General features: G+C 37.8%; 1 protein-coding gene across 1 annotated transcript in view; it reads left to right on the top strand.

The window, feature by feature from the left end:
* MCTP1 (multiple C2 and transmembrane domain containing 1) overlaps positions 1 to 14,489 on the top strand; it is a 301,653-nt gene that overhangs the window by 54,653 nt on the left and 232,511 nt on the right. Inside the window, exon 3 of the mRNA XM_023749929.1 lies at positions 14,238 to 14,380. Within this exon, the coding sequence (XP_023605697.1) occupies positions 14,238 to 14,380 (143 nt within the window). The remainder of the gene's footprint in view (positions 1 to 14,237; positions 14,381 to 14,489) is intronic.

The raw sequence follows: 14,489 nt of genomic DNA on the forward strand, positions 1-14,489 counted from the left end.
CATAACTGAGTTCTCTGCTCAGAGCCTCATAAGGCCAAAATCAAGTTGTCACCCAGGCTGAACTTTTATCTGGCGCTCAGGGTCCTTCCAAGTTCATTCTTGGTATTGTTACTGGAATGAAGGACTGAAGGGGTCCATTTGCCTGTGCACATCAAAATTTAATAAGACATGAACAAGAGTTTGCAGCCAAGAAAGTAAAGCTTTATTAAGGAGATGGCACCATGCCTGGAGTCACAGGTAGTTCATGCTCAAATATCTGGCTTCCTAATGGCTTCCAGGGGATGGATTATATAGGGAAAAAATCAATTGGTCATGGTGACTAGTAGAGTTAAGGTCATGGTCTCTACTGATTGGTTTGTGCTAGGATAGGGGTAATTGATCATTGCATCTGGTCCCAACATCTGCCACGGAGTTGCTGTGTCCAATTTTGCAAGGATTTGTTTTGTGTTCATTCTGCTTTCCTGGGTCCAGAGCTAAAACACAACCAAGGCCAAGGTATTATGTTGAGTTTGATTGAAAACTTTGTCTTAATTGTCAGTAGACCCAGGACCTTGTTTCTAAGACCAAGATTCTGGATGCTGACCAGATCTCATTGTCCTGGAGGCTTAATGATTTAGCAAGGGAGAGTGAGGTGGGTAAATCAGGACCCCAGGTGAGGCTAATTTGAGTTAAAGGGGAAAAAAATCAAAATAAAAGGCTAGATGAAAGAAATAAGGTTTCTGCATGGTTATGGTATTGTTAGAATTCAATTGATTGTGGTTGTAAGTCTACAGTCCCTGTTTTCTTACTGTCTGCCACTAGGGTTTCTTTTAGCTCCTAGAATCCAGTTTCAAGTCCTTTCCATGTGGCCTCTTCCATTTTCAAGGCAGCAATAACACATGTCAGATCCTCCTCATGTTTAAAATCTGACTTTCCTTTCTGCTACCATATAGAGAAAACCTGTGTTTTCAAAGGAAAGTTGATTAATTTAGGTCTGCTCTAACAATCTCCCTTTTGATAAACTCAAAGTCAGCTCATTAGTAACCTTAATTACATCTGCAAAATCCCTTTTGTCATGTACATAGCATGATCACAGACATGGTATCTCATCATTCTCAGTCCAGGGATTGGTAGGAGAAATCTTAAGGTGCATTTTAGAATGTACAATAGGGAAGACATTTACCATCAACTTCCAGTAATGTCTATCTCATTATGTTTGTGGCAAGCCATCAATATTTAGTAAATTCTCATTGATTAAATATAATATTTTAATGACAAATGTTGGGTGCCAAATATCATTTGATGATAATACTGACATCAACAGGAGTCAAAACAGGTTCTGAAAATAATTTGTATTTGGTTATATCTATACTAATAAAAGGGTAATATGCTAATTAGACCAGCCATCTTCTGGCCATCTTCTGGGTGTCCTTCCGGACAAAACCACAGTGGCAGGGGCCAAGGCAGAGGTTGTTAGGGGTGATCAGGCTGGCAGGGGGGAGCAGTTAGGGGGCTATCAGGCCGGCAGGCAGAGGTGGTTAGGGGTGATCAGGCAGGCAGGCAGGTGAGCGGTTAGGAGTCAGTGGTCCCCGATTGCGAGAGGGATGTCTGATTGCGAGAGGGAAATCTTCAGGGCCTCTGCACTTCAGCTTCTTCTGCCTGAAATTTGCTTCAGGCCCCTTTATGTGTCTGTAAGTGAGGCTTTCCTTCCACACCCTATCTAAAATAGCAGGTACCTCTGACCTTTACCAGTCGGACATCCCTCGAGGGGTCCTGGATGGAAGAGGGTGCAGGCTGGGCTGAGGGACCACCCTCTCCCATGCACGAATTTCATGCACCGGGCCTCTAGTTGTATTATATGTAGCTTATAAAACTAAATTTTAAAGGATGCAGTGTAGATGTAAATATGAAAACTGTAAAATTTCACATTCATTTTATATGCATTATTAACCTTTAGGTTGGCTTTGTCAAATAATTTTAGACCAGCTATTCTTAAATTTAGAAATTACTTTGAATAATTTAAGAACACAATAGACTTACCCTTTTATAATTGGTCCTTTTTCAGGTGTTGGTATATTCTCTAATCAAAGACAGATCATTTGACATTAGATAATGCAGTCTTAAAATATTTTTATCTATTGAATCATTTACTATTCTATTTTGACTTGAAGAAGAATTTCAAGTCCTAACCAGGGATCTGTAGATTCCCACATGATCTGTTATCCCACAAAGCTCTGACTTCTTCCACTTATTTGCTGGTCACTCTCTCCATCCACACTGGAAATCTTCAGGGCCTCTGCACTTCTGCTTCTTCTGCCTGCAATTTGCTTCAGGCCCCTTTATGTGTATGTAAGTGAGGCTTTCCCTCCACACCCTATCTAAAATAGCAGGTACCTCTGACATTTACCTGTGGTTGTATGTTCCTTCATGCACCTATCACCAAATGGCATATTATCTATTTCTTCATTGGTTCCTTGCCTGTTCCCCTTCACTAGAAGGAAAGTTCCTTAGGAATAGGGACTTGGTTTTATACTCTGCTGAATACCTAGTGCCTAGCACACAATAAACATATAGTAAATATTGTTGAGAACACGAATGTATTTTAGAAAAGAAAAAATATTCAGCTAGAGAATTTATAATACAAATCTTGTATTAAGAAAGCCTTGTCTTCTTTTAAAAAGTAGCAAAATGTTAATGGAAATGGAAAAGTAGCAAGCTTGGCAGGAAGGCAGAAGGCAAGAAAGAGTGAGTCATTCTACAGTTGTTCTTAAACTTACCATGCAGACCTGGCCTTTTCCCACACCCCACTAGAGAGTTGAAGGGGGAGTGAAAGCAAAAAAACACCTACTATTATCCCTAATACTGTCTTTTCTTCAAGCGGAGACAACATGCTTTAGAAGGATAATTGCAAGTTTTGAAGTCACTTGTCACATTAAACATTTATTAACTGTTTTTAGCCTAAGGGGCAAAGGTTTTTTCATTGTTCCTCAAGTATTTTAGTTACATGGTAGGTGTTAATATTTCACTTTGCTTATCATTTTCACTTGCTTATAAAACTTATATAATCATCGACACACGTCATCTTCTGGGTTTATATTCAATTGGGAGCTGTAGACCAGTTATGTGCCTGGGAAGAAGAAGATAACATAGCTATTGCCAAGAAATGGCAGTCCTGGCAAAAATCTACCTTCCCAGTCACCAAATAACTGGTTCACTCTTTTTTTCTGGATATAGAAGACATTCACCTTTCCCAAGGGAAACAGTCCAAAGTCCCATGAGGTCATTGTGTCCAGCTCTATGTGCAGGATCTCTGAGTAAAACAAAATCCTTTATCAGGTCCAAATGTGGTTCTTGGGAGTCCAGTGAACTATTAATCTATCTGCCACTTTGCCATACACATCTACACTAATAAAAGAGAAACATGCAAACTGGTGTCACTCCACTATGCCCACCAGCCAATAGGATGAGTATGCAAATTAACCCAACAAAGATGGCAGTTAATTTGCATACACAGGCGTGGAGCGAAGACTGAAGGCTCCGGACGGACTGAAGACTGAAGACTGAAGAGGCTTGGCTTCTCCACTGCGGCCAGACCAAAGGCCTGGGTCCCGGGTGCCGGAGGAAAACCGGTGCAGGCAGCCAGGGGAAGGAAGGCCTATTGCGCGAATCTTCTAGTCTAATATATAATGACTACAAGAAGGCATGGGACACTCATAACAGTTATTTGTCTGTAGTAATTTGAAATCTCAAGAAAGGCCACTTTCCTGGAGGATGAGGAAATTCTTTAGTTAGAACTCTACTATTTGGAGAGAATCCTCTTACCCATTGTTCTCTGAGGCAACTGGCTCTACCATCTGAGAAATTCTTCCTTATCTATTATTATCCTCTGTAGCCATATCTGAAATGGGTGTGGAAGAGCCTGCCCCCTTGGGCATATATAGCTTTCACATTCTGCTTCCTGCTGGCACAAGATCAAATATCTCAACCAGCTAAGCTCCTTTTCTCAAAAAATGTAGTAGGCTTCCATGTGCCAGTAGCCACACCCAACGTTCTTTCTTAGACATACTCCTCAAACATGATTTATTCCTTTGCTCCTTTTTAACATATGGCAACTACCTTACGACCATCGTGCTTGGGTGGGAAGGCCAATCTGACCTTGGCCACTAGGCTGTTTTAATGATATTTTGTTGTTTAAAAGCTTTTTCAATCTTATTTTCTATTATTTGGGGCCTGAAGACAGTTTTTCCAATTCTTTACATGTAAATGAGCCTATTTTCACCTGAACTCATTGCTTTCTTATGATTACTTATGAAAGCCAACCAATTTGAAAACTACACACCTTTCTTCCATGTTCCCTGAAACCTAGGTTCAACAGCAGGTGGTCTGCCTTCCAAGTTCTCACAGGAATAATATTACCAAATATTTACTATGGCCTAACAAGACTCTTGAGGCTCCCAGGGTTACCTTGCTATCCACTATCTGACTGCTAAGTCAATGTCATATATCTTAGGGATTTTTTTTTAATAGAAGCTCACATTCTTGGAATTAATTTTTGTATTATTTAAAACTAGAAGCCTGGTGCACAAAAATTTGTGCACTCGGGGGGGTCCCTCAGCCCGGCCTGTGCCCTCTCGTAATCTGGGACCCCTCGGGGGATGTTCACCTGCTGGCTTAGGCCCACTACCCGGGGGATTGGGCCTAAGCTGGCAGTCAGACATCCCTCTGGCAGCCCAGGAGCCCTTGCGGGATGTCCACTTGCAAGCAGGGAGCAGGCCTAAACTGCAGTCAGACATCCTTAGTGCTGCTGAGGAAGCAGGAGAGGCTCCTGCCACCACCGCTGTGCTGGCAGCCATCAGCCTGGCTTGTGGCTGAGCAGAGCTCCCCCTGTGGGAGCTCACTGACCACCAGGGGGCAGCTCCTGCATTAAGTGTCTGCCCCCTGGTGGTCAGTGTGTGTCATAGTGACCAGTCATTCCCAGTCTTTCTGCTGTTAGGGTCAATTTGCATATTACCCTTTTATTATATAGGATAGAGGCCTGGTGCACAGATGGGGGCTGGCTGGTTTGTCCTGAAAGGTGTCCCAGATCAGGGTGGGGGTCCGCTGGGGTGCCTGGCCAGCCTGGGTGAGGGACTGATGGCCGTTTTCAGGCTGGCCAGGCCTGGGGGCTGGAAGCAGGTATCTGGGATTTTTTAACTTCTATAATTGAAACTTTGTAGCCTTGAGTGGAGCTCAGGGTAGGCCAGGGCAGGCAGGAAGCTTGGCTTCCTCCCATTGCCGGGGGCAACCCAAGCCTCCTGCTCGCTCCAGCTCAGTGGCCGCCACCATCTTAGTTGGGTTAATTTGCATATTCACTCCTGATTGGCTGGTGGGTATGGCTTGTGGGTGTAGCGGAGGTGTGGTCAATTTGCATGTTTCTCTTTTATTAGATTAGATAAGTAACATTAAGACCTGTCAAAGATAGACACCCACATCTCAGGGGGTTAACAAAATAAAAATATATTATTTATTTAAAACTTTATAGTGTAATGTAGATGGTGGTTCCATTCAGAGACTCCAGACTTGCAGGCTCTACCATCATCTAGGTTTCTATTGTTGGGGAAAAGGAGATAGGATTGTATATGGAAAGATATCATGGGCTAAGCCTAAAAGTGGAATATAACTGACTTCTGCTCACATTGGCCAGAAGCCAGTCCTCAGTCACATGGCCACACATAAGTAAAAGGTCTTGAAAATGTAGTTTAGCCTGGCCGGTGTGGCTCAGTGGTTGAGCATCAACCTATCAACCAGGAGGTCACAGTTTTATTCCTGGTCAGGGCACATGCCCGACCCCTAGTAGAGGGCATACAAGAGGCAGCCAATCAATGATTCTCTCTCATCATTGATGTGTCTATCTCTCTCTCCCTCTCTCTTTCTCTGAAATCAATAGAAACAGATTTTTAAAAAGAAAATGTGGTTTAGCTACTTGCCTGAGAAGAAGAGGAAAACAGCTGTCAGTGAGGAGCAGCAGTTTCAGCCATAATTTATCTGTACACATAAAAGTAACTTTCCTTCCTAATATTTTGTGCAAAAACATGACAGTTTTTACTGTATATTGAGTGTATCTACATAGTAGACATATGAGATAATAATAGAAAAGATGTCATAGGCATATTCATTCACCTTTATCATATGGTTTCTAGTTTTGTTCTGAGTAAATCCAATAAATCAATTAAGTAAAAACTCTAAGCAGATTGCTACTAAAATGAGATTTTTTAAAAAGCATTTTGTAAAACCAGGGTAGATTGACCATTTTTTAGGAATAACAATGAATATCAATTACTATAGTTTGGGAAAGTAGCAATGGCAAAATGCTTATTGTTGTAGAAAGTATAGCATAATGCTTTTGTGATATTAAACTTTATGTATTTCAGAATCAGTATTTGACAATAAACTTAAAAGGAGATCCTTAGACTCATAGTGAATAACAGCGGAGGGAAAAGAGTGGGATTATTGAGTATACAACTTAAGTACTAGTTACTTTATTAGCTTCTGTTATTAGGAGTTGATACAGGCACTCATTCATTCAGCGATACAGGAGTGTTTTCAGTCAACCAACACTTTTCTTGATCACATATAATAACTTAGGTGTTGTTGCCAGACACCAGGGATCAGAAATAAACGAGGCCTGAATGTGATAAGTGCTGTTATAGAGGATGTTTGGGGGCATAAGACAAGAACCTAGTAATGTCCATGGGATGGGTCAGGAAAGATATCCAAACAGCAAGGAGGCTTGAATTTAGTACTGGGAGAGGACAGAGGGCAAGGGGTGGAGAGGGGGCACACGCATTGGAGAGAAGCTGTGGATTTGAGGTGAGGTATCCTATAGATGAGTGGCCTGGTGAGAGATGAGTCTGAAAAATTAGAAGCAGACCACAATTTGTATGACATACTCAAAAGTTTCAATTTATTCTGAAATCAGTAAGAAAGCAATGAAGAATTTTAGAGCAAGGTAGTAACATCAGATTTTTATGTCAGAAAAAATATCTAAGCCTAAGATTTCGGAGAATGAATTGGAGTGGAGAAGACTAAAAGCAGGGAGACTAATAGGAGACCATTACGTTTTTTTCTCACAAATTGAATATGTGAATGTGCTAAGGAAAGTATTATTCAATTACCATGCATTTATGATGCCTTTTAATAATATTGTAATGTAATTATCTTAAAATTCTTTCAGTTAATGATAGTAATCAATCAAGAGTCATAAAATGATTTTCAGTGTTATCACTTAGAGTTTTAATTGACAAAGAAGATTTTGTTTTCTGTTTAGGGTTGTAATAACATTTTTTAATGGATGTGTCCCATGGGGCCCTAGTTATTTTCAGACACTTCCTTATACTACTGTTTATTCATGCAATGTTTATAGTTATTTATGGGCTAATTTTTTTTCTTGATTTAACAAATCTAATAGAATTGCTATTCCTACACAGCTAGGAAGGAGAAATCTGAAAATAGTCATTATTTTCTGCTATATATTCATATATTCTTAAATGATTAAAGAAAGTAGTGAAATAGTAAATGTTTTCTCAACTGAAATGAATTATACAACATACATTTTCAACAGATAATTTTTTTCTTGCAAATACTGAACTTTGCACTTTTTAAAAATATGCCAAAAAATTACTCATAAAAGTCAATAATCTCTGTCATTTACACTTTTTCCATTTCATGTGCCTGGAAGTGCCTTCTCCTCAAAAAAAGAAATTTACTTAGTTTAGTTCTCTACTACATTTTACCACAGCATTATTTTTAATTCATCTATGTGCTATATCACAGTAATGCCATTTAAGAAATTTAAAACCACTGAAATATTCATATTACTCATTATGGAAAAAGTATTATTTTATTATTTTATTACATTAAGCCACATGTGATTATCAACCTCTGGCATTTGAATTTTAATATATTTAGTCATTTAACCCATGTAATATTTCCAGTGTTGGGCATTACAAATCTTCAATAAAAATGAGAAGAAATGGAAGACCTTTAGGAAATGATTTTAACACATAAATATGGTACCTGTTTTGAAGATTTGAAAATTATTTGTGAAAATTAATTTCCACTAAGACAATCTATTGCTGAGTATATTTTGAACATCACTGTTTTTACAAGCCTTTTTCTAGTATGAAGGATCTAATTATACTGTTACCTTCTTTGTTGTCTTATTTTTTTCTTCTTTCTCTTTCTTTCCTCTGTCTGAATGTGGAGTAGAGGTACAGTGATCACCTAACCTTAAAGACATTTTAAGATGAAAACCAAACAAACAGGAAACTCCATAGAATATAACGGAATTTACTATAGGGTAATTTACTTACAGGGATGTAGGATCGGAGTGGACAAAGGACCCTAGCAGTTCTGTGCCGCTAGATAGTTGTTACAATAAATGTTCTCTAGAACAGCTAGATACTAATGATTGACAAGACAAAGAACGCAGTATGGACTGGGACCATACCTCCTGGTGGTGTTGTGGATCATTTATTAACTTAACATCAGTGTGATAGTCTCTCAGCTTTTATGTCTTTCTGGCCATTACTGACAGGAATCTTTATGATTACATTGTGTAGGCTTGCAGAACACAGCTAATCATTAACTACAAGCCTGTGTGTGCTGGCCAGGACCAGTTAAGGCCAAAGTTAAATCAAGAATAGAGAAAGTGCAGGGTTTACAAAGATGGAGCTATTTTGTTCACTCCAACAACCTATACATCCTCCTTCTCCTTTTTTCACATTCTAATATGGGGACTGAGTTTCAAATCGGCATTGTTTTTATTAGGAGTTAGCATTACTGAAAAATTACAGTTTTCTGAAATGCTAGGTTTGGGATAAGATTGATTTAAACTTGCTAACCAGGAGGCTTATTTATTCTGAGAATGGAAACCAAGAGACTCAGCATTGGATGGCTATTTACATTTTAAATAGCTCTAATACTATTTTAAGAGAGGAGAGGCTGCCATCTTGTGTTTGCTGTGTTCAGTGCAGCACAAAAGGAGACCCATTCAAAGTTTAGTAATGTTGGACTTAAATTTAGTTCTGTTGTTCTAACCCAGTGGTTCTCAATCTTCCTAATGCCGCGACCCTTTAATACAGTTCCTCATGTTGTTGTGACCCCCAACCATAAAAATATTTTTGTTGCTACTTCATAACTGTGATTTAGCTACTGTTAAGAATCATAATGTAAATATCTTATATGCAGGATGTATTTTCATTGTTACAAATTGAACATAATTAAAGCATAGTGATTAATCACAAAAACAATATGTAATTATATATGTGTTTTCCAATGGTCTTAGGCGACCCCTGTGAAAGGGTCGTTCGACCCCCAAAGGGGTCGCGACCCACAGGTTGAGAACCATTGTTCTAACCAATCACATAAAATGTTGAAGTGCTTATCAGAGGCCTGGCTCTGAAAAAAATATAAAAATGAAATATAACATTGGGACATGTAATTTTTTCCTACATTATATAAACCACATAATTCTTCTTTTTTAAACAATTTGATCTTAGGGTACAGAAATAAACACTTGATATTCTAAATTTTTTGAAGCAAGGAATTAACAATAATAAAATATTTAATAATGTTTACAAATAAATTCTGAAGTTAACGCTACCTGATAAAATGAATGTTGAAAAGTTGCTCTTGAATATGACATTAATAACAAAAGGCTGAATTTTATTTTAGGGCTAGCACCTCCTGTTTTCTTCTCCCATGTTTACTTGCCTGTTTTAATTTCATTATTACCATAAAAAATGTTTTATGAGGGTCATGTTCCAGCTAATGACAATAAAGCACAGGAAAATGCATGAGAACAAGTGTGCAGTAGTGATGCCTTAACTTTGAATTTGATAAGTGTTAGTGCCATCTCGTGGTTGAATGCAATATTGCAACAAATCAACACAGGCACATGAATTTATTGTTTTGGGGTTTTTGTGTTTTTTTTGTGTTTTGTTTTTATACCAACAAACTAAAAATTTTGGTATAATATATTTATTAGAGATTAACCACATGTTAATGGCTTGGATTTATTGGGGGGGAGGGGTTATTGTAATAAAATTCCCTGATTTCATTGGGAAGTGTATTACAATAAAAGAACCTCCAAAAACGTGAAACTTTCTGATCTACAAAATATAATAAGGTAGCATTTCCTAAACAGAGACAGGGGATTATTAATCTTGAAATATGAGCTTAAGAAAAGTAGGGCCTATGGTCAAAAAAGTCTGGTAAACGCTGCATGTCCTGTCCCCTTCTTGGAGAGCCCATTTACTTATTGAAAGGCCATAAGGGGTTAATTTCCAAAATATATAAAAGAACTTACACAGGAAGAAAACAATCCAATTAAAAATGATTGAGAGATAACACACACTGAAATAAAACTGCTAGAATAAAAAGAAAATGGGCAAAGGACCTGAATAGACACTTCTCCAAAGAGGACATGCAGACAGCCAACAGACATATGAAAAATGCTCAACATCACTAATCATCAGAGAGATGCAAATTAAAACCACAATAAGATATCACCTCACACCTGTCAGAATGGCTACCATCAACAAATCAACAAATGACAAGTGTTGGTGAGGATATAGAGAAGAGGGAACCCTCATACACTGCTGGTGGGAATGCAGGCTAGTATAGCCACTGTGGAAAACAGTATGGAGTTCCTTCAAAAAACTAAAAATGGAACTGACTTTTGACTAGTCCTAATTCTGGGAATATATTCTAATAATCCCCAAACAACCATCAGAAAGAATATATTCACCCCTATGTTCAGAGCAGTGTTATAGCTAAGGTCAGGAAACAGCCCAAGCACCCATCAGTAGGTGAGTGGATAAAAAAAAGATGTGGTACAGTTACACAATGGAATACTATGCAGCCATAAGAAAGAAAGGAACTCTTACTTTTTGCAACAGCATGGATGGACCTGGAGATTATCATGCTGAATAAAACAAGCCAGTCAGAGAAAGACAAATGCCATATGATCTCACTTATATGTGGAATGTAATGAACAAAATAAACTGACAAAATAGAACCAGAGGTATGAATACATGAAACAAACTAACAGAGATTGGGGGAGGATGGGGGTACTAGATGGAGGAAGGTGAACAGATTAGCCAAAGAAAATATATGCATGGCCCATGGACACAGACAACAGTGTGGTGAAGGCCAGAGGAAGGAGGGGAGGAACTGGGTGTAGGTGGGTAAAGAGGGGGAAATGGGGGACATCGTAATAGTTTCAACAATAAAATTTTTCTAAAAGGCTATAGGAAACAAATCCATTTAATTTTATTTTAAACCAGCATTTTCCAAATACGCTTGACCACAGAACTCTTTTTTTTTAAATGCTAATAATACCTATTCATGTTATCAGATAATAAATTGCCGAAATAACTTTGGAAAAGCACTTTCAAACATAGAAGATTACATGCAAAATTTTTACTCACTCTCAATTAAACAATGTCTTCCTATTCTGTAAGCTGTAATCATAAGCTGAAGGTTTTGAACTATTAAGGACTCTAAGTCACTAAAGGTTCCCTAAGTTAATAACTTGAAAACAATTAGAATATTTTAAAGAAACACGACTATTAAAACTTTAAATTTTAATGATTGTTCCAGAGGGCTAATCAATGGTTGCAAAGAGAAGTACGGCAAATTTTATCCCATGAAGTGAAAACAAAGTGAGGAAAGTCAGGTGATTGGCGCCATGAGTGTGCATATGACTCTGTCACTCCTATAGTTATGACTATGAAATTTGCTAACATATCTACTATCTCCAATCCAGGTCACCCTGTGGCCAAATCTTCACGTTAATAAAATATTTCATCATCATAACTTGTTTTCAGAATCCTAAAAACAGCCTTTCTCTTTCTATTATACCAATCCTTGAGATTTTTGTGCCTGTCACAGGCTAAAATATCTATCCCTAATCCTTAACTTAATGCTTAGACCTATTCTTGTTAGCTGGATTGTTATTTCTTCAGGCTGTTGGATGTTTACTGCCTCAAATGGCATCATGGATATGATGACAAGTTCTGATTCTGTACTAAGTACTGAAGATCTTATAAAAGGGACCCCAAAGGCTCTGGTATTATAGAGCTTATTATATTTTAGCAGGTAGTAGCAGTTATGTCGATGCTTTTCAAAATGAAAGACAATAAATTGATGTAGGCTATGACTGGGAAAATACAAATGGGTACATGGATTTTAATAACCCTCAATATATGTTTTACAACAGTCTCAATTCCCAGGATCCTCCGCCCTAAGTTGGGAACTGCTGTTAATAATAGTCATTTTTAAGTACTGAACATTTTTATTGCATTGAGTTCCCTAAAGAATACATTAAAACAGGTTATGATGATATAGCCTGCATTTACATTTATAAATATTTTTTAAAGTTTGTACCATAATGATAAAATTAAACTACCCGAATGGGAATTTCGCATGGGAAATTGGGATCATTATTTCATTATGCTCAGGTCTACTAGTAGGTGCATAAGAAAAAAGGCATTACATTTATTTGAGGAATGTGGAGAGTTTTGAGAGAGCCTCCAAGAGATTCAATAAGAAAAGCCAGATCCTATAAGGCACCGTATGTTTACCGTAGATATTTATGTGTCATTGAGATTAGGGGAGTGTAAGGGAGGGATATAGATAGTGAGTTTAAGGAGATCAGTATTATAATTGTAATGCCTAATATTCATATGGTGCTTTTCAGTTTTCATAGGCCCACTCAGACTTTCCTTTAAATCATATGGACATAGTTACCAACTATAACTTCAGTTTGGGGAGAGAACTGAAAAATCAAACAAAATTTTATTATAAGGGCCTCGTATAAAGAGTTATTTCCTGAAGATGAAGGTTGTCACACACTGGAATAATTTACTTGGGGTCATTAATGATACACCTTCTCTAAGAATTCTTTTTTAAAAAAATATATATTTTATTGATTTTTTTTTACAGAGAGGAAGGGAGAGGGATAGAGAGTTAGAAACATCGATGAGAGAGAAACATCGATCAGCTGCCTCCTGCACACCCCCTACTGGGGATGTGCCCACAACCAAGGTACATGCCCTTGACCGGAATCGAACCTGGGACCTTTCTGTCCACAGGCCGACGCTCTATCCACTGAGCCAAACCAGTCAGGGCTCTAAGAATTCTTAATAAGGACATAGACTCATTAGGCCAAGACTGGTCTCATTCATCAGTCAAAATGGGAAATGGTATATCTGTGTAAGTATGTAAAGGCCCTTCTCTCTTGCAGGTGTAGTAGAAAAAGCACAAGCATTAGAGTCCAATAGTCTTGGTTGCAATCCTAACCATCTCTTCCTGGCTGTGTGTCCATAAGCAACTTACTTGACAGCTCTGATTTTCTTTATTATTTTGGGAGCTTGGGAGATGTTAAGGGATAATCTCGAGAGGACTTCATAAACATTTACTCCCTTCCCCCTGATTCCTTCCTCTGAGACCTTCATTCCTTCCCAACGTGCTGAAACTGAAACTTCTGAGCAAAAGAAGAATATGAACAAGGGTGAAATTGAAGCCCATTTGAGACTCATCTTTTCTAATTAAGCCCATTAAACTAGTATAAAATTTTAGCAGCATATGTAAGTCTAAAACTACTTAAATCAGCCAAGATTATGGATCATCCTTTTTAGAGTTAACCAGATGATACCAAGAGAATGTCAGATTAATCTCTATCATTTATAACATGAATTACATTTACATATGCAGCATGCAATAGAGTTTTTAAAAAAATATATTTTATTGATTTTTTTACAGAGAGGAAGGGAGAGGGAGAGGGATAGCGAGTTAGAAACATCGATGAGAGAGAAACTTCGATTGTAAGTCTAAAACTACTAAAATCAGCCAAGATTATGGATCATTCTTTTTAGAGTTAACCAGATGATACCAAGAGAATGTCAGATTAATCTCTATCATATATAACATGAATTACATTTACATATGCAGCATGCAATAGAGTTTTTTTAAAATACCAGAACAGGGTTACAGTATTGAGTATAGAAGATTGATAATGATAATTATTATAATAAATAATTTACTGTCACTTTAATATTTCAGGAAACATTTAGGAAAATACTCTTAACCCTTATTTTCCAGGTGATAAGCTTTGTTTTTATTCCTTGAAATACTTGTTGGTGAGTAGATGAGCTATTCTCTTGCCTCCATAGAAAGGCATAATTAACATGGATCAATCTGCTTTTCTATATCAGGGACAAGTGACCCATATGTGAAGTTTAAAATTGGAGGAAAAGAAGTTTTTAGAAGTAAAATAATACACAAGAACCTCAATCCTGTGTGGGAGGAGAAAGCGTGCATTCTTGTTGATCATCTCAGAGAGCCATTGTATGTGAAGGTGAGCCATTTATTTGTTTTTCACTAATGCAATTTGACATAAAAATCCCTGTTTAATGACTTTTTGTCCTGTGTCTCTGTCTGACAAGATTTTTCACCAGAGATGTAGT

This window comes from Myotis lucifugus, unplaced genomic scaffold (genome assembly GCF_000147115.1).
Source record: "Myotis lucifugus unplaced genomic scaffold, Myoluc2.0 scaffold_0, whole genome shotgun sequence".
Taxonomy (NCBI): domain Eukaryota; kingdom Metazoa; phylum Chordata; class Mammalia; order Chiroptera; family Vespertilionidae; genus Myotis; species Myotis lucifugus.